At 45.4% G+C, this 22,568-nt stretch overlaps 1 protein-coding gene and 1 pseudogene across 1 annotated transcript; both read right to left on the reverse strand.

The window, feature by feature from the left end:
• Positions 1-1,661: 1,661 nt before the first annotated feature.
• Positions 1,662-3,203, reverse strand: LOC123801919 (zinc finger and BTB domain-containing protein 1 pseudogene; annotated as a pseudogene).
• GSDMC (gasdermin C) lies at positions 2,848-22,185 on the reverse strand. The gene is made up of 11 exons (XM_045812236.2): positions 21,754-22,185; positions 20,500-20,683; positions 18,365-18,533; positions 9,174-9,285; positions 7,856-7,921; positions 7,182-7,223; positions 6,609-6,635; positions 5,417-5,556; positions 4,943-5,072; positions 4,392-4,465; positions 2,848-3,700 (listed from the first exon to the last, which is right to left on the reverse strand). The coding sequence occupies exons 1-11, from the start codon at positions 21,965-21,967 to the stop codon at positions 3,365-3,367; spliced, it is 1,494 nt and encodes a 497-aa protein (XP_045668192.2). The 5' UTR covers positions 21,968-22,185; the 3' UTR covers positions 2,848-3,364.
• Positions 22,186-22,568: the final 383 nt, after the last annotated feature.

Below are 22,568 nucleotides of genomic sequence, written 5' to 3' on the forward strand. Positions count from 1 at the left end.
GTAGGGTGGTGGCCGGGTGACCGTTCCGGACTGTAGGCCGTGCCCAGCGTTGGAAGTCTAGATTGGAAGTCTAGAACATGCGTCCAGCACTACAGGGTTTCCTGCCCCTGACCCGTGGGGTGATCCTCCGGCTTTCAGTAAGGGCGTGTGGACTTACATTAATATTGACGCTTTGTGTTCTTTAATCAAAGCCCATCCAATCCCAGCCCCTCTTTCCTGCCCCTCCTTTCTTCCATAGCTTCTCCCCAGAGATGATCACTTTAAATGTGCTCGTGGCTTGTTTTGGTAATTACCTCCCTTATTTCTTGTTTAAAGGGCGTTCTTGAGATATAACTCACAAGCCATAAGTTCACCCCTTGAAAGTGTACAAATCAGTGGCTTTAGTATATTTACAGGATTGTGCAGCCAAGACCACAGTGTTTTAGAACATTTTCATTACTCCCCACCCTAACGATGTACTTTCTGGTCTCTCTGGATTTGCCTATTCTACATATTTCACATGGACGGGAGAATATAATGTGCGGCCTTTTGTGTCTGTCATTTCTTAATAATAAGCTTGCTCAGTTGTAGGCGTTGTCCATGTATTTAAACTAGGGAAGATGAGGATTTAGGGTACCCTTGGCACTACACCGCACCACAGGTCCTATCACAGTTATGCCATGTAAACACGACTCAGCTAGTAATAAACCATAAATATTTTTCCTTTCCTGTAGGATTTTTGTTTTCTCATTATTTTTTGTTTATTTTTCCTTCTATTTTCTGTGTTTGTATCTAATTAAATCCAAACTGCCAGTTCCTTAACTCTTGTATTTAATATCTCAGATTCAAGGTATTCTATCACTTTCCTCTTCCTGGAGAATCTGCCCTAAGCCTTCCTGTCTGCTCATATGGGGACTACTTGTTCTTCGCCACGCCCCCACCACTGTCATCCTAGGAATTCCCATTTCTATTCTACACTAAATCTTTTCCCTGTAGCCAGTATCTTCCTCCTGGGTCTCTCTCATTTTGCTGTATCACATCCTCTCATAGCTTTCTGGAAAATGGAACATAGTAATTTTTTAAAATGTTTGTCTGAAAATGCCCTTATTCTACCTTCAAACGATGTAGACTTCTAGTTAGAAATAATTTTCCATCAAAATGTAAGAAGTCATTGTTCCATTGCCTCTAGTTTGCTCTGTGGTTGTAATTTAAAGTTATTCTTTTCTCTTTCTTTCTTTCCTTTATTTTCTTTCTTTCTTTCTTTCTGAGAGGGAAAGTCTTTTTTTTTTTTTAAAGATTTTATTTATTTATTTATTTGACAGAGAGACAGTGAGAGAGGCAACACAAGCAGGGGGAGTGGGAGAGGAAGAAGCAGGCTCCCAACAGCAGGGAGCCCGATGTGGGGCTCGATCCCAGGACTCTGGGATCATGCCCTGAGCCGAAGGCAGGCGCTTAATGACTGAGCCACCCAGGCGCCCCGGAAAGAGAGAATCTTTTTTTTTTTTTTTAAAGATTTTATTTATTTATTCGACAGAGAGAGAGACAGCCAGCGAGAGAGGGAACACAAGCAGGGGGAGTGGGAGAGGAAGAAGCAGGCTCCTAGCGGAGAAGCCTGATGCGGGGCTCGATCCCAGAATGCCGGGATCACGCCCTGAGCCGAAGGCAGACGCTTAACGACTGCGCTACCCAGGCGCCTCCCTACCACTGTTCTTAATACCATTAACTTCTTCGACAAGGTATCTGTGAAATGGCTCTTCAGGTTCATCTAATTCATCGTTATCAGTGGATTCATTACAGTCTTTATCAGTAACTTTAATAGTTTATAGCCTTTCAGTTCATCTGCAGGAGTATCTTCTGGCTGCATCTTGATTCTTTCCTTTTCAGCAGCTCTGCTTTTTTCTTCGCGGGCCAGTTCAGACTCCACGGTGCTACCCTTTCTGCTTCCAGTGGTTGAGGTCGAATCAGCGGCAGCCTGGCTGGAGTCTCCTCTGTATTCATCTGTCTGTGTATAAAATGCGTTGGAAGAGTCCTTTTCACCACATCCGGCTTTGATATTACCGTCTTTTCCATCTCTGGTATCTACTATTTTGTGATAGGATCTTGTTGGTATGAATGTCCGTTCGTCCAGGTTAGAGAATGCTCATGTAGTAATTTTTCACAGCTAAAGCCAGATCCACATCTATCCCAGGTAAAACTCCATCCAAAGCATGCATAACATGTGTTCTTTGTGAGTAGATCATTTGGACACTGAACTTTTTTTACATACATCAAATAGTGGTTTGGGTTAATTGCCAAATTGTAAAGACTCTTCATCAGGCTCTCGATCGTGTGGTGTAGTTACTGTTGAACTTGGCTCTGCCCACCACCTGTTGGCTTCACTGCTATTTCTAGCCACTGTGTCTTACCCCAAATATCATTTTGCTGTTCTGTTTGCTAGAAGCAGAAGATGAACATTTTGAACTAGAACAGTCTGCGTCCTGTATGTCTTCTAAGCAGTCGGGAACACTGTACAGCTGCAGGTAGTTCATTGTCACTTCCCACTGCTCAAAGCTGGAGGGAGCAGTCATAATTTTTCCCAAATACATAAATTGCAAAATGAGATCAGAACACTCAGCACGAATGTCCGTGTTGCGGAGATTCAGTTGTGCAGTGCTGTGCTGACGGTTCAAGAAAAACATTCTAAAAGAGGAGCTACAGGCAGCCAGGACGGCTTTATGTGCTTGAAAAGTAAACGTCCTCAATTGCAGTACAACAGTCACAGAGAAAACCCCACTCCCTTTGGTTGTTTAGCTGAAGGACGTAGCTGTGTAGCTGGGCTTTGCCATCATCTGTTAGAGACCGGCTGCCGCAGGAACCGGGGCTGCAGAGGCTTTAGGGAGTTTAAGGCAAATTGGCCACGGGAAAGGTGGGTGGAGGCGAGGGGGCCCACGAGCTGCAGTTTTAATTTCTAAGACCTCCTTTTTTGTTTTCTTAATGTTCCTTTTAAAATAGTTCAAAAAGCATAGTTTGGAAAACTCACACATAATGATCAATATGCAGGTATAATTGGGGGGGGGGACTTAATTTTTTTTTGCAGCAATTCCAGACCCTCTTGTTTTTAACATTTTACCACCTCTTCTTGGTTACGTATCTGTCTCTCTGTCCCTTCATTAATCACCTTATTTTTTTTGATGGATTTCACAGTAAGTTACAAATATCAGTACACTTCACCCCAAACAATTCATATTGTTACTAGAGTTCAGTATTTGTTTACATTGTTTTGGAGTAGCATTAATATACAGCAAAATGCTCATATTTTTAGATACTATTTGATGAGTTTTGACAATTGCATGAGCCTTGATCACTTCAGAACATTCCCTCAAGTGTGCTGATCCCTGGCTCCATGCTACCCTAAGTCCGTCCCCTGGTTCCATGCTACCTTAGGTCCCCTGAGCTCACCTGGGACGCTCCCAGCATAGACTGGGGCGGGGCCAGGACTCTCTGGACTGACTGCCAGCTGCTGCAGCACAGAGAGGGTCCCATACAGGGCGGACAGGGGCTGCTTGGCTTCCAGATCCCAGGTTGACCTGGGGCTATTCAGCTCCATATTCAGGCCACACTCCTGCAGCAGGCCATAGGTGATGGCCAAATCCTCATCCTGGAGTGGGGCAAGGAGCTCAGGTTTGAGGGTGAAGGGGATGTTCCCGGAGCATTTGAAATTGGGCTCCAGGATGCTCTTTACCTAGAATAAACAGTATCCTAGTTTCAGGTCAGCATCTGAGGTTGGAAAGAGAAAATCTGTCCCTAAGAGGGTCATGCAGGGTAGCTGAAAAGGACAAGAGCTTTGGAGTCAAGGGGACCAGGAGTCATGTACTTGTCATGTCCTGTGATCAGTGGGATTGTGGACACATTATCTGAAAACGCTGATCATTGGTTTCTCAGCTGCTAAATGGTTATGCTAACGTTTCCCTTGTAGAATAGTGGCATCGGGTGTCAGATGTGTGTACATGTACATACACATGTGCAATGTGTGTACATGTATATGCATGTCCGCACACACATACATACTTATATATATGTATGAGGAGAGAGAAAGAGCAATCACCAAGTGGTAACTGTGTTAATAAAGCAGGGATAGGACTCCGAGGCCCCGAGTTCCCAAACCTGGGTTCTTATATGGCTACTTTAGAACTGGGGGGGGGGGAGGGCTTCTGCAGGGGTTGCCATGGAAACGGAGACCCTCCTAAGGTAACCTCATACCTACTGGGCCTGTTCCCTAGAGGCAGATGCAGCCAGGGATTTCCCAGTTGCCAACGCAGGATCCTGTCTCCCTTCCTGGCAGAAACCTCCATCATCTCTTTTTCCTCAGACTCATTCTTAACTCTGGTTCTCTCACCCTCTTCCCTGGACATTGGCCCCTGGGGATTTCTTACCAGCTCCCGCTGCTGGAGCAGGGTCCTCTTCTTCATGGACTGCGTCAGCAGATCGTGTTGGGCGTTACTCAGCACTGGGAACAGGGAGACATTTGGGGAAAGAGAGTGATGAAGAGTCATACTTTTCCTCTCCCCACTGTGAACTAGGAGACCCCATGAGAGGAGAACTCTGAGGCAGAGGAATAATCCATTGGATTTGAAGGTCAAATTCCCTGTACTGGGAAGTCTTCCACCTGTTCTTGGGATGGTCCTCAGGATGCTACATGACATGGTTCAGAGGTTGGGATCCTGAGGCTGGAATCTGGAGTCATCCACCCACAATGATCTGTTGGATGAACTTGGGCGGGTCACTTTCTAGTCCTCAGGCTGGTTCTCTGTTCACACGGCAAATTTATCTCACTAAGCCCTCCAGACTTTGGAGAGAGCTGGTGTATGAGGATGAAGATCATGATATTTGAAGGGTTTTGGAGAGGTGGCATCTAACCCATGGCTTTCATGAGGTCTGCAGGCCAAACTTGAGACTTTCCTACATTTCCCCACATCACTCTTACCCATTATGGCTTCAAGGAGATAAATCATGTGGAATCTTTCCTGGATCCATACGTCTCTTATGTCCTCTTGCATCTCATTTAGGATTTTGCCACCAAAGCCATCCAGAGAATCCCAGGGGTTCCCATCCAGCTGTAGGAGACTGGTATTATTGGTAATACGATACTGCTACTACTACAGCTAGCATTGTTAAGTAATTTTGCTTGTGTCTTTTAAGTCGGTAAGTGATTAACGAAGGTGGGAGGTCAGGGCGCTTTACCTGTGCCAGGGGACTCCTAGCAGCGTCAGTATTTGGGACTGCACTCCCTGGCCCTGTTGTGCCTGGGGCCAGTGTCCTGCATCTCTCACATCCTCCTCTTTCTCCTGGCATTGCCCCGTTCCTCCTCCCCCGTGTGCCTTGGTAGTATTTTCTCCTAAACCTGCCCCCATTACCACTTTTGATCAGCCCTAGGTAGCTAGCTGTAGGAACCCCTCACCTCGTCCACGAGGTCCTGCAAAGCCTCTCGGTTCCCAAGCATGTTCAGGATATTATGGAATATGGCATCCTGAGCGTCCTTTGAGAGCTGGGCCAGGGCTTCCACTTCCTGGAAAATCTCCTCATGTAGGTGCTCGAAATCTGCCCTCAGGAATCAGCAACAGCGAGAAAATGGGTACAATGCTTTGATTAGAACATTCCTGGGATGACCAGGCCTTCCCCATCAATAGAAGCCGTTTTGTCAACCAAAAGTGTCTCTGGATGGCATGTCTGCTCTCTGGGAATAGGCTAGATATAACAGAGTAGCAAACGGACAATCCTAGCACTATGAAACGAGGGCGGTAGAACGCAGGGAGCAGTGATGGAGATTCTGGAAAGGGGCCATGGGGAGTGGAAGAAAATGAACAGGTGCTCATTTCTGGGACATGTCTGACATAACGTGGATTCTAACGTTGGGCTCCTAGAGATGAGGATCTTAAGTGCCCTGGGCTCAGTTTCTGTATCTGTTAAGTGGGGATGTTAAAAGGATTAAATTGAATTTATGTATGGAAAATGCTTGGGGTAGTACCAGTGCACATGAGTTATCCTTCTTATTGTGTAATTCTACCTATATTGTCTATATCCACAGAGAATTAACCAAGGAATTGGGGCACCTGGGTGGCTCAGTCTGTTGGACTTCTGCCTTCGGCTCAGGTCATGGGGATAGAGTCCAGGTCTGGCTTCCTGCTTCTTCCTCTCCCTCTGCCCCTCCCCCTGTTCATGCTCTCTGTCTCTCTCTCTCTCTGTGTCTCTCGAATAAATAAATAAAATCTTAAATCTTAAAAAAAAAAAAAAGAATTAACCGAGGAATGGATTCGGGGGCTCTCTGCTTCTCTTAGCCGACTTCCGGTGACCTCGAGATGATCTGCTGAGTGTGAGGCCACTGGAAGGGAAGCTGCAGTGGCATAGGCATTTCTGTTTGGTTCACTGCTGTATCCTCAGGGCTCAGAACAATGCCTGTTGACCACTAAGTTCTTAAATGTTTGTCGCAGGCATGCACAAATGAATAAAGAATGAATAAGTGGAGGTGACCAAAGCATATATTTGGAAGCAGAGCTCAGTTTTCTGAGGTGCATGGAAACTCCAATTTGGGTTCTCCGCTTTGCAGCTTCCTACCCTGGAGGCCCCTTAATTCCCTCTTAATAGACACTCACCTTTCGGGAGGACTCTCCATACTCCTCCTGGAAAGAGAATCACAAGTGATCATCTCTTTTCTCATGCTCAGATTTGCTTTTGAGACACTTTGGAGGGTTCTGTCCTCTTACCACTTCCTGTTGCCAAACCTCTTCCTGCCCCAATCTGGGTCCATCCCTCCATCCCCATGGCTTTTCTGAACCTTTCCTATTCCACAACAACTAGCGCCAGGCCCTAGGGCCATGGTGGCAAAGGCCAGGGCAGTCTGCCCTGCTCACCAGATGTGTGCACGATGGGATCCTCATCCTCACCTCCAGCAAACATATACCTATTGGGGGGATGGGACCACTTATGAGGGTATCTAAAAGAGAAAGTACATCCCCCACCCAAGAGCTTCTGAAGACATTCAGTTTCTCTGACCTTCTGCCCCTGCCTTCCCTGACCCCCTCCTTTCCATCTACTCCTGCCCTTTGCCCAGGGGCCAGATCCTCCCGCCTCAGGTAAGGACAGCAGAGGCAATCACGGGAGTTGTGCAAAGTGGCCTCATGGAGGGATCCAGTCCCACTTTCCTGCCTTGAAAATCACCCACTCACCTAATAGTGGTGATGATGGTAGAAAATTCAGGACCTTTTCCCCTGGAAAGAGAAACAGAAGTACTCATTCACAAAGCCTTATTCTCCTCTTCCCTTTCCTCCTCCCCACTGCTCTTCCTCCTCTTCCCAGCTTTCTCCTCTTCTCTTCACCCCCCCCGCCCCGCCCCGGGTTTCTTACCTCTTCCCACTACTTCAGTTGACTTGGTGCCTAGGCACATGGAGACCCAGGCAGCCCCCCCACAACCCTATCTCAGTGTTCGAAGGAGAAAGGTGGCTTTCTCTTTGGCCAGGGGCCTGCGCCAGGGTCAAAGGTAGGGGAGAGTAGGAAGCGTTGGAGGAGTCCGGCTGGAAAGGTTTCCCTGTGGATCTGTGGGGGCTTGAGCCCTAAGCATGGCTCTAGCTAGTATCCAAAGGAGGTCAGGGCTCAACAGAGGCTGAGTCTAGGCAGAGAATCTGCCCAGCTCTGGAGCTCACCTTTTGGAAAGGTTTTTTTTTTTTTTGGTTTGTTTGTTTGTTTTTTGTTGTTTTTTAAGATTTTATTTCTTTGAGAGAGCAAAAACGGGTGAGGGGCAGAGGGAGAAGGAGGAGGAGACTCCCCACTGAGCAGGGAGCCCGATGTGGGGCTGGATCCCAGGACCCCGAGATCATGACCCGAGCCAAAGGCAGACACTTACTTGGGCTATCCACCCAGGCATCTCTTGGAAAGGTTTTCTCCTTGTCATCATCTGTGATGAGAATATCTGGATGGGAAGAAGTCAGGCCAGGACAGCTGAGGTTATTCCTGCTGGACTCTATCATATCTCTGCACCTGCAGCCCCAGACTTCCTCCTCCAGGCCGGCTGTGGCAGCTCTTCTTAGTGTGTCCTGGGGACCCCTCCCATCATAGTCCCCCGAGATGCTGGCTAAAGCTCAGAACCCCTGACCTGACTCTGAAGAGGACCCTGGAGCCTGTCTTTTGCCCAAGCACCTTGGTGGTTCACTGTGCTCTCTGACATTGGAAGAACTGTCTCTGAGACAGTTTGTCCCTCCTTCTTTGAGTAGGATTGTCTGTCTGGTGCCCTTTGTCTTACTCTCCTGAGGTGTCCTCCCTCACTTGTTTCTGCGCCCAGTCCTGCTCTCTTCCTGGGTGATTCCACACTATATGTGGGAAATGTGCTGAAACAAGATGTTGCAGTGAGGATACTACAGAGAGCAGTGTGTGAGTGAGTGTGTGTGTGTGCATGTGTGAGTGCCTGAGACAGAGAGAGAGAGAGAGAGAGAGTGTGTGTGTGTGTGTGTGTGTGTGTGTGTGTGTGTGGCGAGGGCATCCCTGATCCCTGGGGAGCTGGACCCCAGCTGTATCAGGCTCACCTCTAACTGGGACTTCAATTTGGGAAGGGACAGGCCAGGGACTCCGAGCTGGTTGTGCCCCAGCACTCACCATTCCACCCAGGGATGCAGCTCCTGCTTGCTGTACATGGTTCCCTCCGGTGGAGTCAGAGCCCAGAGTGTAAGTGTGCTGGGGGCCCGAGGATAGTGAGGGAGGGCGAGGTGTAGATAAAACCCTGCGTTTTGCTCCTAGGGCATTATGACTGCAGTTTTGTTTGGGATCATGCTGGTATCTCCTGGGCTTTGACTCCAGGTTATGGGTAACCTGGGGGAGCGCCCTGTGGCTCCCCCAAGTGAGCTGCTGAGAGTGGCTTGAGTGAGTCCTTGAATGAATAGAGATGGTGGGATTGGGGGCTGTACTTTGCCCAGTGCTAAGGACACCTCTGCGCTGGGTCCCCCTTCGTCCCTCTCCACGTGGGAGACTGTCTCTGTATCTCCCCCTAGCAGGGTTTCAGGCCGTGGGTGCTGGGATATGTGTGCCCCCACAGCTGGGAATGTCCTCAGCCGTCTCCATGAATGGGCAGAGCAGGGAGTGGGTGCGTGCCGATGCTCCTTCCCCTCTCATTTCTTTTCTCAGGAGAAGCAGTCCCCTCTCCCCATCTGCCTCTTTCAACCTCTGCTTACCCCAGCCATTCTCCTTAAAAACCAGCTGTTTCCTCTTGTAGGCCATCACCGTGCCCTGTGGCAGAGTCAACATCTTCTGTCTCACTCTGTGACCCTCTCCCTGGCCTTGACCCTGGGGAGAGAAAGCTGGCAATATGGTCCCATATGCATGTGATCTTAAAACTCAGATAGATCTAGGAAGCTCATGATCAAAGAACCCAGCAGCCCCCCCCTCGCACCCTCCCTTGATTCTGATTTTCAGGTACTGCTCATTTTTCCTTCTTGGTCCAGTATTTACCTTCATATTTCTTAGTTTCATGTTTATATTGCAGCTCTTTACTTTTTTTTTTTTTTTTCAGATTTAAGTATATCCAGTTATTTTCTCCTTTGGATGGTGAGGATTTCGTCTTCCTACTCTTCCACCTTCCCCACCCCTACCCCTCCTTCCCCCATCCTCCTAAAATGTTCACATCCCAATATTTAAGTTAATATTCATTGTTCACTGTTGGGGAGACTGCTGCTTCTCACTCTAGATCTTTCCTTAGCAGTTTATTACTGTGCTAGTCATGTGCCCTCTCTGCCTCTTACTCATCTTTCCAGGGAATTTGGGGATGCATTTTTTGAGATCATGCATATCGGAAGACTTCCTTCCTTTACTCTCACACTTGAGTGTTATTTTGACTGGACATAGAATTCTAAGCTGTAATTCTTTGGAAAATGACGTTTGTTTTCCTTTTTTATTTTTATTTTTAATTTTTATAATAATTTTTTATTATGTTATGTTAGTCACCATATAGTATATCCTTAGTTTTTGATGTAAAGTTCCATGATTCATTATTTGCGTATAACACCCAGTGCACCATGCAATACATGCCCTCCTTACTACCCATCACCCGCCTATCCCAATCCCTCAACCCCCCCCCCCCGAACCCCTCAGTTTGTTTCCCACAGTCCACAATCTCTCATGGTTCATTCCCCCTTCTGTTTACTCCCGCCTTCATTCTTCCCTTCCTTCTCCTGCCGATCTTCCTATTTCTTATCTTCCATAAATGAGTGAAACCGTATGATAATTGTCTTTCTCTGCTTGACTTATTTCGCTTAGCATTAACTCCTCCAGTGCTGTACACGTTGCAGCAAATGTTGGGTAATCGTTCTTTCTGATGGATGAGTAATATTCCATTGTATATATGGACCACATCTTCTTAATCCAGTCATCTGTTGAAGGGCATCTCGGCTCCTTCCACAATTTAGCTATTGTGGACAATGCTGCTATGAACATTGGGGTGCATATGGCCCTTCTCTTCACTACGTCTGTATCTTTGGGGTAAATACCCAGTAGTGCAATTGCTGGATCATAGGGTAGCTCAATTTTTAACTTTTTAAGGGACCTCCACACTGTTTTCCAGAGTGGCTGTACCAACTTGCATTCCCACCAACAACGTAGGAGGGATCCCCTTTCTCCACATCCTCTCCAACCTTTGTTGTTTCCTGCCTTGTCAATTTTTGCCATTCTAACTGGCGTAAGGTGGTATCTCAATGTGGTTTTGATTTGAATTTCCCTGATGACTAATGATTTTGAACAGTTTTTCATGTATCTGTTAGCCCTTTGTATGTCTTCATTGGAAAAGTGTCTGTTCATATATTCTGCCCATTTTTTGATTTGATTATTTGATTCCCATGTATTGAGTTTGAGAAGTTCTTTGTAGATCTTGGATACTAATCTTTTATCTGTAGTGTCATTTGCAAATATCTTTTCCCATTCCGTGGGCTGCCTCTTAGTTTTTTTGACTGTTTCCTTGGCTGTGCAGAAGCTTTTTATCTTGATGAAGTCCCACAAGTTCATTTTTTCTTTTGTTTCTCTTGCCTTTGGAGATGTGTCATGAAAAAGGTTGCTTTGGCCGATGTCAAAGAGGTTGCTGCCTATGTTCTCCTCTAGGATTTTGATGGATTCCTGTCTCACATCGAGGTCTTTCATCCATTTGGAGTTTATTTTTGTGTATGGTGTGAGAGAGTGGTCAAGTTTCATTCTTTTGCATGTAGCTGTCCAATTTTCCCAGCACCATTTATTGAAGAGACTTGTCTTTTTTCCACTGAATGTTTTTTCCTGCTTTGTCAAAGATTAGTTGCCCAAAGTGCCGATGGTCCATTTCTGGGTTCTCTGTTCTGTTCCATTGGTCTATGTGTCTGTTTTTGTGCCAGTACCATGCTGTCTTTGTGATCACAGCTTTGTAGTATAGCTTGAAATCCGGCAACGTAATGCCCCCAGCTTTGTTTTTCCTTTTCAACAATTCCTTGGTGATTCGGGGCCTTTTCTGGTGCCACACAAATTTAAGGGCTGTTTGTTCCAGTTCTTTGAAAAATGTCATTGGTATTTTGATCGGGATAGCATTGACATTTTAATTGCTCTGGGTAGCATAGACATTTTAACTATGTTTATTCTTCCGATCCATGAGCATGGAATATTTTTCCATCTTTTTGTGTCTTCTTCAATGTCTTTCAAGAGTGATTTGTAGTTTCTAGAATATAGATCCTTTACGTCTCTGGTTAAGTTAATTCTGAGATAACGTATGATTTTTGGTGCTATTGTAAATGGAATGGATTCCCTAATTTCTCTTTCTTCAGTCTCATTGTTCGTGTATAGAAATGCAACTGATTTCTAGGCATTGATTTTGTATCCTGCCGCATTACTGAATTGCTCTATAAGTTCTAGTAGTTTGGGGGTGGAGTCTTTTGGGTTTTCCATATAGAGTATCATGTCATCTGCGAAGAGAGACAGTTTGACTTCTTCTTTGCCAATTTGGATACCTTTTATCCCTTTTTGTTGTCTGATTGCTGTTGCAAGGACTTTTAGTACTATGTTGAATAATAATGGCGAGAGTGGGCATTCTTGTCGTGTTCCTGATCTTAAGGGAAAGGCTTCCAGCTTTTCCCTGTTGAGAATGATATTTGTTGTAGGCTTTTCATAGATGGTTTTTATGAAATTGAGGAATGTGTCCTCTATCCCTATACTCTGAAGGGTTTTAATTAGGAAAGGATGCTGTATTTTGTCAAATGCTTTTTTCTGCATCAATTGAGAGGATTTTATGTTTCTTGACTCTTTTCTTGTTGATATGATCTATCACACTGATTGATTTACGAATGTTGAACCACCCCTGCATCCCAGGGATGAATCCCACCTGGTCATGATGGATAATCCTTTTAATGTACTGTTGGATCCTATTAGCTAGGATCTTGTTGAGATTTTGACGTCCATATTCATCAGGGATATCGGTCTGTAATTCTCCTTTTTGACGGGGTCTTTGCCTGGTTTGGGGATCAAGGTAATACTGGCCTTATAGACTGAGTTTGGTAGTTTTCCTTCTATTTCTATTTTTTGAAACAGCTTCAGGAGAATAGGTATTATTTCTTCTTTGAATGTTTGGTAGAATTCCCTGGGGAATCCGTCAGGCCCCGGACTCTTGTTTTTGGGGAGGTTTTTGATCACTGCTTCAATCTCTTCATAATTAATCGGTCTGTTTAAATAATCAGTTTCTTCCTGTTTCAGTCTTGGTAGTTTATAGGTTTCCAGGAAGGCATCCATTTTTTCCAGGTTGTTTAATTTATCGGCATAATGCTGTTGATAAAAGTTTCTAATGATCCTTCCTATTTCATTGGTGTTGGTTGTGATCTCTCCCCTTTCATTCATAATTTTATTAATTTGGGTCCTTTTCTGTTCTTTTGAATAAGTCTGGCGAGTGGCTTATTGATCTTATTTATTCTTTCAAAGAACCAGCTTATAGTTCTGTTGATCTGCTCTACTGTGCTCCTGGTTTCTAATTCATTGATCCCTGCTCTAATCTTGATCAACTGCCTTCTCATGCGTGGCTTAGGCCTGTTCTTCTGTTCCAGCTCCAGCTTCTTGAGGTGAGAATATAAAAACTGCATTTTAGATTTTTCTATTCTTTTAAGTGAGGCTTGGATGGCTATGTATTTTCCCCTTAGGACTGCCTTTTCAGTGTCCCATAGGTTTTGGACTGTTGTGTTTTCATTGTCTTTGGTCTCCATAAATTATTTAAATTGATTTTTAATTTCCTGGTTTACCCAAATGTTCTTGAGCAGCATGGTTCTTAGTTTCCAAGTGTTTGAGTTTCTTCCAAATTTTTCCTTGTGATTGAGTTCCAATTTCAAAGCATGTGGTCTGAGAATATGCAGGGAATAATCTCAGTCTTTTGGTATCAGATGAGACCTGTTTTGTGACCCAGTATATGGTCTATTCTGGAGAAAGTTCCATGTGCATTCGAAAAGAATGTGTATTCTGTTGTTCTGGGGTGTAGTGTTCTGTATATACCTATGAGGTCCATCTGGTCCAATATGTCATTCAAAGCTCTTGTTTCTTTGTTGATTTTCTGTGTAGGTGATCTGTCTATTGCTGATAGTGGAGTGTTGAGGTCCCCTACTATTAATGTATTATTATCTATATGTTTCTTTATTCTGGTTAAGAGTTGGCTTGTGTATCTAGCTGCTCGCTGTTGGGGGCATAGATATTTAAAATTGTCATATCCACTTGTTGGATACATCCTTTAAGAATAATATAGTGTCTTCTGTATCTCTAACTACAGTCTTTAGTTTAAAATCTAATCTGTCTGATATGAGAATTGTGACCTCAGCTTTCTTTTGAGGTCCATTGGCATGAAAAATGGTTTTCTGTCCCTTTACTTTCAGTCTGGATGTATCTTTAGGTTCAAGATGAGTCTATTGTAGACAGCAAATGGATGGGTTATGTCTTTTTATTCAATCTGCCAACCCTGTGGCATTTTATGGGAGCATTTAGGCCATTCACGTTGAGAGTGATTATTGAGAGATATGATTTTAATGATGTCATGTTGCCTGTGAAGTCTTTGTTTCTATAGATTGTAAATTTCTGTTTTGTATCACTCTTGGGGCCTTTTTACTTTTGTAGAACCCCCCTTAATATCTCCTGTAGGGCTGGTTTGGTGGTTACGAATTCGGTCAGTTTCTGCTGATCCTGAAAGGTCCTTATCTCTCCATCAATTCTGAATGACTGCCTTGCTGGATAAAGGATTCTTGGCTGCGTGTTCTTCTCAGATAGAGCTTTGAAAATACTCTGCCAACCCTTCCTAGCCTGCCATGTCTCTGTAGACAGGTCTGACGTTATTCTGATATTTTTACCTCTGTACGTAAGGATTTTCTTCCCCCTGGCTGCTTTCAATACCGTATCCTTGTATCTAATATTTGCGAATTGCACTATGATGTGACGTGGTGTAGGTCTGTGGTCATTGACCTTGGGAGGGGTCCTCTCTGCCTCTTGGACACGAATGCTTGTTTCCTTTGTCAGATTAGGGAAGTTCTCAGCTACAGTTTGTTCAAATATCTCTTCTAGACCTCTCTCTTTCTCCACTCCCTCGGGGATGCTGATGATTCTGACATTGGAACGTTTCATTGAGTCAGTAATCTCCTGTAATCTACATTCTTGAGATTGGATTTTTTTGAGGCAAGTTTCTGTTTTAATTTTCTCTAGATTGGATTTTTTTGAGGCAAGTTTCTGTTTTAATTTTCTCTTCTACCATCCCATCCTCCAATTCACTAATTCGATCTTCTGCCTCCTTTATCCTGGCCGTCAGAACGTCTAGTTTAGACTGCAGTTGATTCATAGCATTTTTAATTTTGGTGAGATTCGCTCTTATTTCTGCCCTTAGAAATTCTATATTCCTGTTAATATTTTTTTCGAGCCTACATACACATCATCTTGACCATTGTTACTCTGAACTCCATTTCTGACAATTTGGTTATATCCATATCCATCATTTCTGTGGCAGAGGCCACAGTCTCTGTCTCCTTTCTTTGCTGGGGGGATTTCTCCTCCTCATCATTCTGATGAGGAGAGGTTGTGGGGTTGCCCGGAGCCCAAATTATTGACCAGGACCCAGGCAGTGTGCACTTGTTTTATAGGGACCTTAGGGATATGGGCTTCTTGATTTTTCAGCCTGTTTTCTGGGGGAGGGGCCTGCTGCGCCGATACTCAGGCAACCCTGTTTGGGTACAGTCTCCCTGTTCCCTGCGAGGGGGGATGGAGATGGGCACACTGTGAGCTGGTATTTCCGGGCTTTTGTTCTCTGGCGGCTTTCCCTGGTGGTTTTCTGTGGCTCTTCTGAGAGTCAGAGCAGCAGTGGCCGTAGCCTAGCCTCTGTCTCAGAACAGAGAGATCGCAGTCCGCTCTCCACTGAGCAATTCTTGGCCTCTTTAACTCTGTTTCTGTCAGTGCTGCTAAAACCCCTGCAGCGTCCCGGGTTGTGCGCCCCACAGCCGCTCTCCCAGCCCTCACTTCCAGGGCCAGCCCGTCTCTGTCCTTTGTGCTTCTAACACCGCCGCCCCCGGTTCCCGTGCACGCTCCCGAGCTCCCGGTTTTAGTCCGGTTCCAGTGAGCGCTCTGGAGCTCTGGTTTTCAGACCGGTCGTCGCGCGCGTTCCCTGGCTCACGGTCTCAGTCTGCTGTCTCTCGGGTGCCGCTCCCCAGTGCAGGTGGCTGCCGCTTCCTGGTTCCCGTTCGCGGCGGCTCCCTCCCCCTTCCGTTTATCTTCCTGATATCTGTGCACGGATTGACGGCTCCCCGCTTTGTACCTCAATACTCAGCGCTGGAGATGTTCGGTTGTAGAGATCCAGATGTATCTTCCTGCATCTCAGGCTGATTCCGTGGGTGTTCAGGATAGTCTGGTAGATATCCAGCTTGACTTGGGACCAGCTGAAAAAGGGGTCCCCTACTCCTCTGCCATTTTTTCCTCCTGAGTCAGCAGATTTTTAAAGCGCCAGGCTCCAAGTCCCAACTATTTTTACAAAGTCATGGATTTCAACCCCTTTGGTTTTTAAAGCCAAATGTTATAGGGTTTAGTATTACCCGTGTGAGCTTCCTGATGGGAAGGCCCATTTCTCTGCCCTCTCCACATGTGCCCTCCTGGGGGTAGTCTCCCTCCACCTTTCTGACCTTCCTAACCTACAAGATGCAGCTTCTTCTCTATATCTTGTTTTCCTTTTTAGAAATATTCATGATTTTTTTTTTTTTTGAGGCAAGTGTCCTGATAATTCACACTTAGGTTTTGTGGTGTATGTGGACCCATGAAACTGGTCTCCTGTTGGTCCTTTCATCTGGAAGCACATCCCCAGGTCTCACCTTTCTTGTATTATTTCCTGGATGATTTCGCCTGTCTTATTGTATCTCTGTTCTCTCTTTCTGGACCTCCTGTTATTCAGTTGTTGGATCTCCTGGACTAATCCTCTAAATTTTAAAATTAATATTTTCCTGTCTTTTTGCTTACTTTTTTTGGGGGGAAATTTCTTTGATTTTATTTTTTGGCTTTTCTTTTTAAAAAAATTTTCTTTAGACTTCCGATTTCTGGTCTGGCTTGTAAAGAGCTTAGAAATTGTCACTCTGTCCTCAAATCAAGTGAAAAGCTGAACAAACTTTACTGAGATATCAGTCTGGGTTTTCCAGAAAACAGCACCAATAGGCTGTCTGTCTGCCTATATATTTATCTGTCTAAAGGGCTTTATTGTAAGGGATCTGCTCATGCAGTTATAAAGGTTGAAAAGTCCCAAGATGTGCAGGCCCAAGAGAATTAATGGTATGGTTCTAACCCGAATCTAAAGGCCTCAGAACCAGGAGAGCCAGTGGTATAGCTCACAGTGCAAATCTGAGTCTGATGGCAGAAGAACAGTGTCCCAGCTGAAAGATTCTCAGGCAGAGAGTAAACTCAGTCTTTCTCCACCGTTTGTTTTATTTACACCTTCAGTGGATTGGATGTGGCCCACTTACACTGGGGAAAATAATCTGCTTTACCAGTCTACCCCCTCAAATCTCATCCAGAAACCCCTTCACAGACACACCTGGAGTAACGTTGAACCAAATATCTGGGCACCTCATGGACTAGTCACATTCGCAACATGAAATTAACCATCACGTTGAGTAGTAATTAGTAATTACTATATTCTAGAGACCTGACTGACTGTTAATACGTATTCTAGTAGACTTTTACGTAGGTGTTATATCTTAATTTTATGAATGAGGGAGCCCTATCTCAGAAACAAGAATACTGTCCTCAGGCAGCCTAGTGAGTAAACGGCTTCTCCAGAATTCAGCCCTACTCTTTGAATGTCCTAGTGAATCAAATATTACCTGAGAGTCAAGTGCAAATCAACAGCATGGAAACTCTGAGGCAGCCACGAACCAGGCGTGATACACAAACTGTTTAACCACATCATAGCCCCGGAGCCCAGACGGCACCAGCTGCAAACAGCTGGGATGGCGGCCGGACACAGGGCTGAGCAGTCACCCTCTGCAAAATGCCACAGGGTGTTCTGTCCTCACAAAACCCAGTCCACCCATGTGAACAGGTGGGAAAACAGCTGAACGTGGAAATATCCTCCCAACTGGAGTGAGTTTTGCTTCAAACTTCTTTGTCCATTGGGTGGCACCTTGCCTTCTGAGTTCATTCACAGATCTTGGGAAAGTTAGCCCACATCTCAGTTTTTGTTTTGTTTTTTTAGTTCCTACATCTCTTAAATGAGGACCAATTACATATAAAATATATTATGTGTAAATGTCCATTGTAACACACACACACACACACACACACACACACACACACACACACACACACTGTATATGTCCCTGAGTCACGGTTCATGCTGACTTAATATTTGGTAAATTGAGGTGCTTAAACCATTTTTAAAATTGTAGTTATTGTAAGTTATGTATATCACATGTGCTTGGAGATATTTAATCTCAATCCAGAGTACTTTCTACTCAGGGTATCCCAGTACTTAGGATATTTTAAACTGCTGAGGTTTTGTGCTGTGGTCCCTTGTTTCTTCCAGCCATAGAGCCTCACATACACGTGGTAGAGCAGCCATACTTTTAGAGGATCCAGAATCCATCATTTACCCAAACAAAATATAATGGCCAATAATTAAGTCTATTTTCTATTTTATCAATGTTGAATAATGTCATATATTAAAAATATTAAAATGAGCATGTTACAATATACTCTCAGTTCAGGAGTCAGGATTCCGTGGCACATGAGAAGTGGGAAATAATGACCCCATTCATTCCACCCCCAAAGACAGGTCCTAATAGGATGCAGAGCCCCTGGGAAGTGAGGCTGGGCTGGTTGTGCTCTTGGTGTCCCTAACCCACAACCCACAACACGGACAACCGTGTACCTTGACCAGAGGAGTCCAAGGGATTAAGCAGTTTCCCCTAGCAGTCACACTTCCGATGTCATGCAGCACAGTACTGTGGGTCAGCTCCACGGTCTCTGTCACCACATAGAGATTGTGCCCTCTGTCCCGGCACTTCACCAGAAATAACAGCTCTGGATCCAACACTTTCCTGGGGTAGGTGGGGAGAGAAAGGTCACAGTGGGAAAGGGATGCCTTCTTGCGTTATTCTAGTGGGTTACTCTTCTAAGAATCTCGATGGACTACAGAGTGTTTGGAACGTGACAGGTGAGCTCTCAATAGGCAGGAAGATACTGGCCTATTGGTTGGGTGCCTTAGGGCAACAGAACATCTTCTCTGCTATGCACGGTGGAGGGGCCCCCATTCTCTGACCGGGATATGGGTGTGACAGTATACACACCATATGATGAGAGGCATCTGCATTTTCCAAAATTATTTTGGTCCTGTTGGGGTAGTTTGTTGATTTCCAGTACTAGGGCCTCTCAGCAGAAGGAGTCTGGACATAGACGAGTTCAGGTGTTTGAGAACAGTGCAGAGGAAGCCCTGTAGTCAAAGGCATTTACACACACCACATGTGCCCATGTGGTGCAGGTGGATAAAGCTGATGAAGCAGGCAGATGCTGGGTGATTTTTCATGACTACCACAGGTGGGCTTTTATGGGCTGACTATCCCTAGGAGGTGTGTTGGTAGAGCTTGACTTGAAGATCTAGGCTGGGGGAGATGGGGAAGGTCTGCAGTGCTGAAGACAAAGTCCATCCCCTTTTAGTTCTGAGACTCAACTCTGGTTCTACTCCAGGCCCCACTGTGCTTGGCGCCCTGGTATTCCATGGGGAATACTGTGAGATCCTTAAATTCACCTTTCAGTGCAGGCGATCACTGAGCATCCAGTGTGGGCTTTCCCATTGCCCTTGGAGATAAAGGCCAGCTTCTTACCATGTGTCCAAGGGGTGTGTCATCTGACCTCCTAAGCTTCATTTTCTATCACTTTTATCCCTGTTGACTAAGCTTTGGCCTCCCCGGCCTCCCCCAGTCCTGGAAACACCCAGCTTTGCCATGCCCCAGGACCTCTAAACCCTAATTTGAACCCCTTTCCTCCTGCTCTTGCTTGCTTCTGTCATTCTTTAAGTCTGAGCTCAACTGTTAGCACCCAGAGAAACCTATGCCAGCCACCTGCAGTGTTTCTTTTCCCTTGTCCTATTTCTTATCTCTGGAGCTCCCATCATGATCTGCAAGTGCCTTTGCAGCTGAATACATGACACGCCCACATCCCATTTATTAGAAATAGCCAACTGCCCCCCCCCCCGCACTCATATTAAAGGTTTGACTTCAGGCTTATTTCACTTGGAGCTAGCTAATTAAAATGTACCCTAGAAATTGCCTCTTTTACTACTGAAATACTGAGAATTATTTTGTTTCTTTCTGAGCAGCTAAAGAATCTGAGATACTCTTTTGCACCATAAATAGTCTTTGCAAATGTTATTTTTAATAAGGGCCTTGTAAGAACCCAGGAATATAGAAGTTGCCCAAAGCCCATGAAAGTAACTTTCAGTCTCTAAAAGGTCTGTGATTTTTAACTCGTTTACCTAACAACTCGTTGCCTTTGTAAAGATACTATTTAAGTTGACTTAGGAAGTGCTCCATTGAGCTCTTAGAGGAACATTTGATACCTGCCTTTGCCCGAATACATGGAGGTGAATGGAATCCCAGGACAGTGCTGTATACTTTATTTATTAAGAAGAGTCTCAGATTCTTCATCTCACCTAAATTAATACTTTTTTTATTGCCTGCTTTCTCACTCCCTGCCCTTTGGCTGTCCACACTGAATGTAAGTGGCTGTAGGGTAGAGATTTCTATTAGTCTTATCATTTTTCTATCCCCAGCACATGCCAGCACAGTAATGGGTAATTACTGTTTTAATAAATATATATTAGATAACTAATAACTGTTTGTTGAATGAATAGAATGAATGAATGAATAAATACCCAAGAAGAACAGCATGGTCTGGGATGTCATGTTCTGCACTGACCTAGCAGCAAAGCCTGCTAGTGGCCTCTTTGCGCACAAGGAGGGCCCTAGTGGCCCTGTTGACCACTTCCTTCCTCTCCCATGGCCTCACCTCTTTTGAAGGTCTTTCCAGTTATGGGGCAGGATAGTAACGACCTGAAACTGGAGAGAGGATCCATGGCACTCAGTAGCTTCCCCTGACACATTCATTTCTAGCCCAGCGGTCACGTCGGCAGAAGCCTTTTGCTGCTGGACCACAGCGTTACTGAAGTGAAATGGTCCTGTGATAGCAGTTTCTGGGGACAGAAAAGGCAGCTTTAGGTTTAACTAAGAATTGACTCTGGAATGGTTGGGAGATCGAATTGGCTGAGTCCAGTGTTGCCCCAATCTCCTATTCATTTACATCTCTCAGTTGAGAAGCTAACACATCAATGGTTAATTTTTTTTTTTTTAAGATTTATTTAGGGGCACGTAGGTGGCTCAGTCATTAAGCACCTGCCTTCAGCTCAGGTCATGATCCTAGTGTCCTGGGATGGAGCCCTGCGTCAGGATCCCTGCTCAGTGGGGAGCCTGCTTCTCCCTCTCCAGCTCCCCCCTGCTTGTGTTCCCTCTCTTACTGTCTCTCTCTGTCCAATAAATAAATAAAATCTTAAAAAGAAAAAGATTTATTTATTAGAGAGAGTGAGGGAGAGGCAGAGGGAGAGAATCCTCAAGCAGACTCCTTGCTGCATGTGGAGCCTGATGTGGGGGTTTGATCTCATGACCCTGAGATTATGACCTGAGCCAAAATCAAGACCCGGACACTCAACAAACTGAGCCATCCAGGTGCCCCTCAATTAATGTTTCAAGTGTAAATTACTGCTGAGGACAAATGTCTGAATCAGCCCAGGGGTTGGATAACAGGGATAGCACCCCACACCCTAAGATGTGGTGACATCCTGTGTGCACCGGTAGAGGGGACCCACGACATCACCTTTCTTCTGCAGGAGGCTCAGCATCCAGCCCCAGGAGGCAGCACCCTGGTGGCAGAAAACATTAAGCATATGGAGCCAGGTGGATCTGAGTCTGGATTCTAGTTTTACTCGTTCCCAGGTACGTAACCTGGAACAGATTATTTTATAAGTTTCAATTCACTCTTCTGTAAGGGAGGATGATGTCCCTGACTTCAGAGGCTGCTATAAGAATTAGATGAACTAATAAATGCCTGTGTCCAGATTCTCCAGTAACCATAGCTTTGCCCAGTGCCTTGTGGCAAAACCAACCCTAACACTGACCTATGTGGGTGCCTCAGGGATCCCTGCATGCCGCACTGCCTATGAGCACCTGTGGTCTCCACTCCGTGCCCCCTTGCCCTTGTTGACAGTACCTGGGACTGAAGCACCTGGCTCCAGGAGGTCCATGAGGGTGTATTCAGCTGGAACGTCGGGTGATTCCCAGAACCGTGAGCAGCTCTTCCTCTTCTGTAATACTGACAGCAGACGGAATTTGTTGGTGCTCAGCAGGTATCTCACGGGCCTCAGGTCTTTGTCTCCAAGCTCTCTGACCAAGCTCTCGGTAATACACTCAAACAGGGAGGACATGTTGCTGGGAACAGATAGAAGAAGGGCAGTCCAAAGTTCAGTTGAGAGGGGGAAGCTGTCACAGAGCTTGCTATTTTTCCTAAAGAAAGGACAAATACATGAGACTAACTTAGGTCTTAGAATATGACAAGGTCATAACTTCCTCAACTTGGGTATTCTAGACACAGCCTGGGCTTTGGAGGGAAGCACTACTGTGAAATTCACTGCTCTCTATGGCTAGAATAGAAAAGCCTGTGTGTCTCCCCAGCCCCAACCCAAGGGCACTCTAAAGGCCCACAGAGTGCTCTATACCATCAGCGACAGAAGGGCCTGAAAGAAAGTTCGGTACATGTGAAAAATTCATGTGGTGGTAGAAGTGGTGGCAGCGTTTGCAATTAGCAAGTGAAGGCCTCACTGAGACGTGACATTTGAACAAAGGCTGGAACTGGAACAGGGTGGGGAGCAGTGAACTACGTGGCTCTCTGGGGAAAGGATTACAGGCAGAGGAATGAGGAAGCACAGAGATCCTACAGGAAGAAATACCTGGCATGAGCCCAGGTACAGGGCCTGAGAGAATTCATCAGAAAGGGGGGCAGGTGGGGGCGGGCCCTTGCTGGTCATT

This window comes from Ursus americanus, chromosome 9, assembly GCF_024610735.1.
Source record: "Ursus americanus isolate L20-20 chromosome 9, mUrsAme1.1.p, whole genome shotgun sequence".
Classification (NCBI taxonomy): Eukaryota; Metazoa; Chordata; class Mammalia; order Carnivora; family Ursidae; genus Ursus; species Ursus americanus.

Excerpts from the sequence above, each read along its gene's own strand:
- GSDMC (XM_045812236.2), bottom strand. The coding sequence starts at position 21,967 with ATGTCCTCCCTGTTTGAGTGTATTACCGAGAGCTTGGTCAGAGAGCTT. Across the intron at positions 20,684-21,753 it reads GCCAGGTGCTTCAGTCCCAG|AAACTGCTATCACAGGACCA; the intron begins GTACTGTCAACA and ends TTCTGTCCCCAG. Across the intron at positions 9,286-18,364 it reads CTTGGACTCCTCTGGTCAAG|GGTCAAGGCCAGGGAGAGGG; the intron begins GTACACGGTTGT and ends TTCTCTCCCCAG.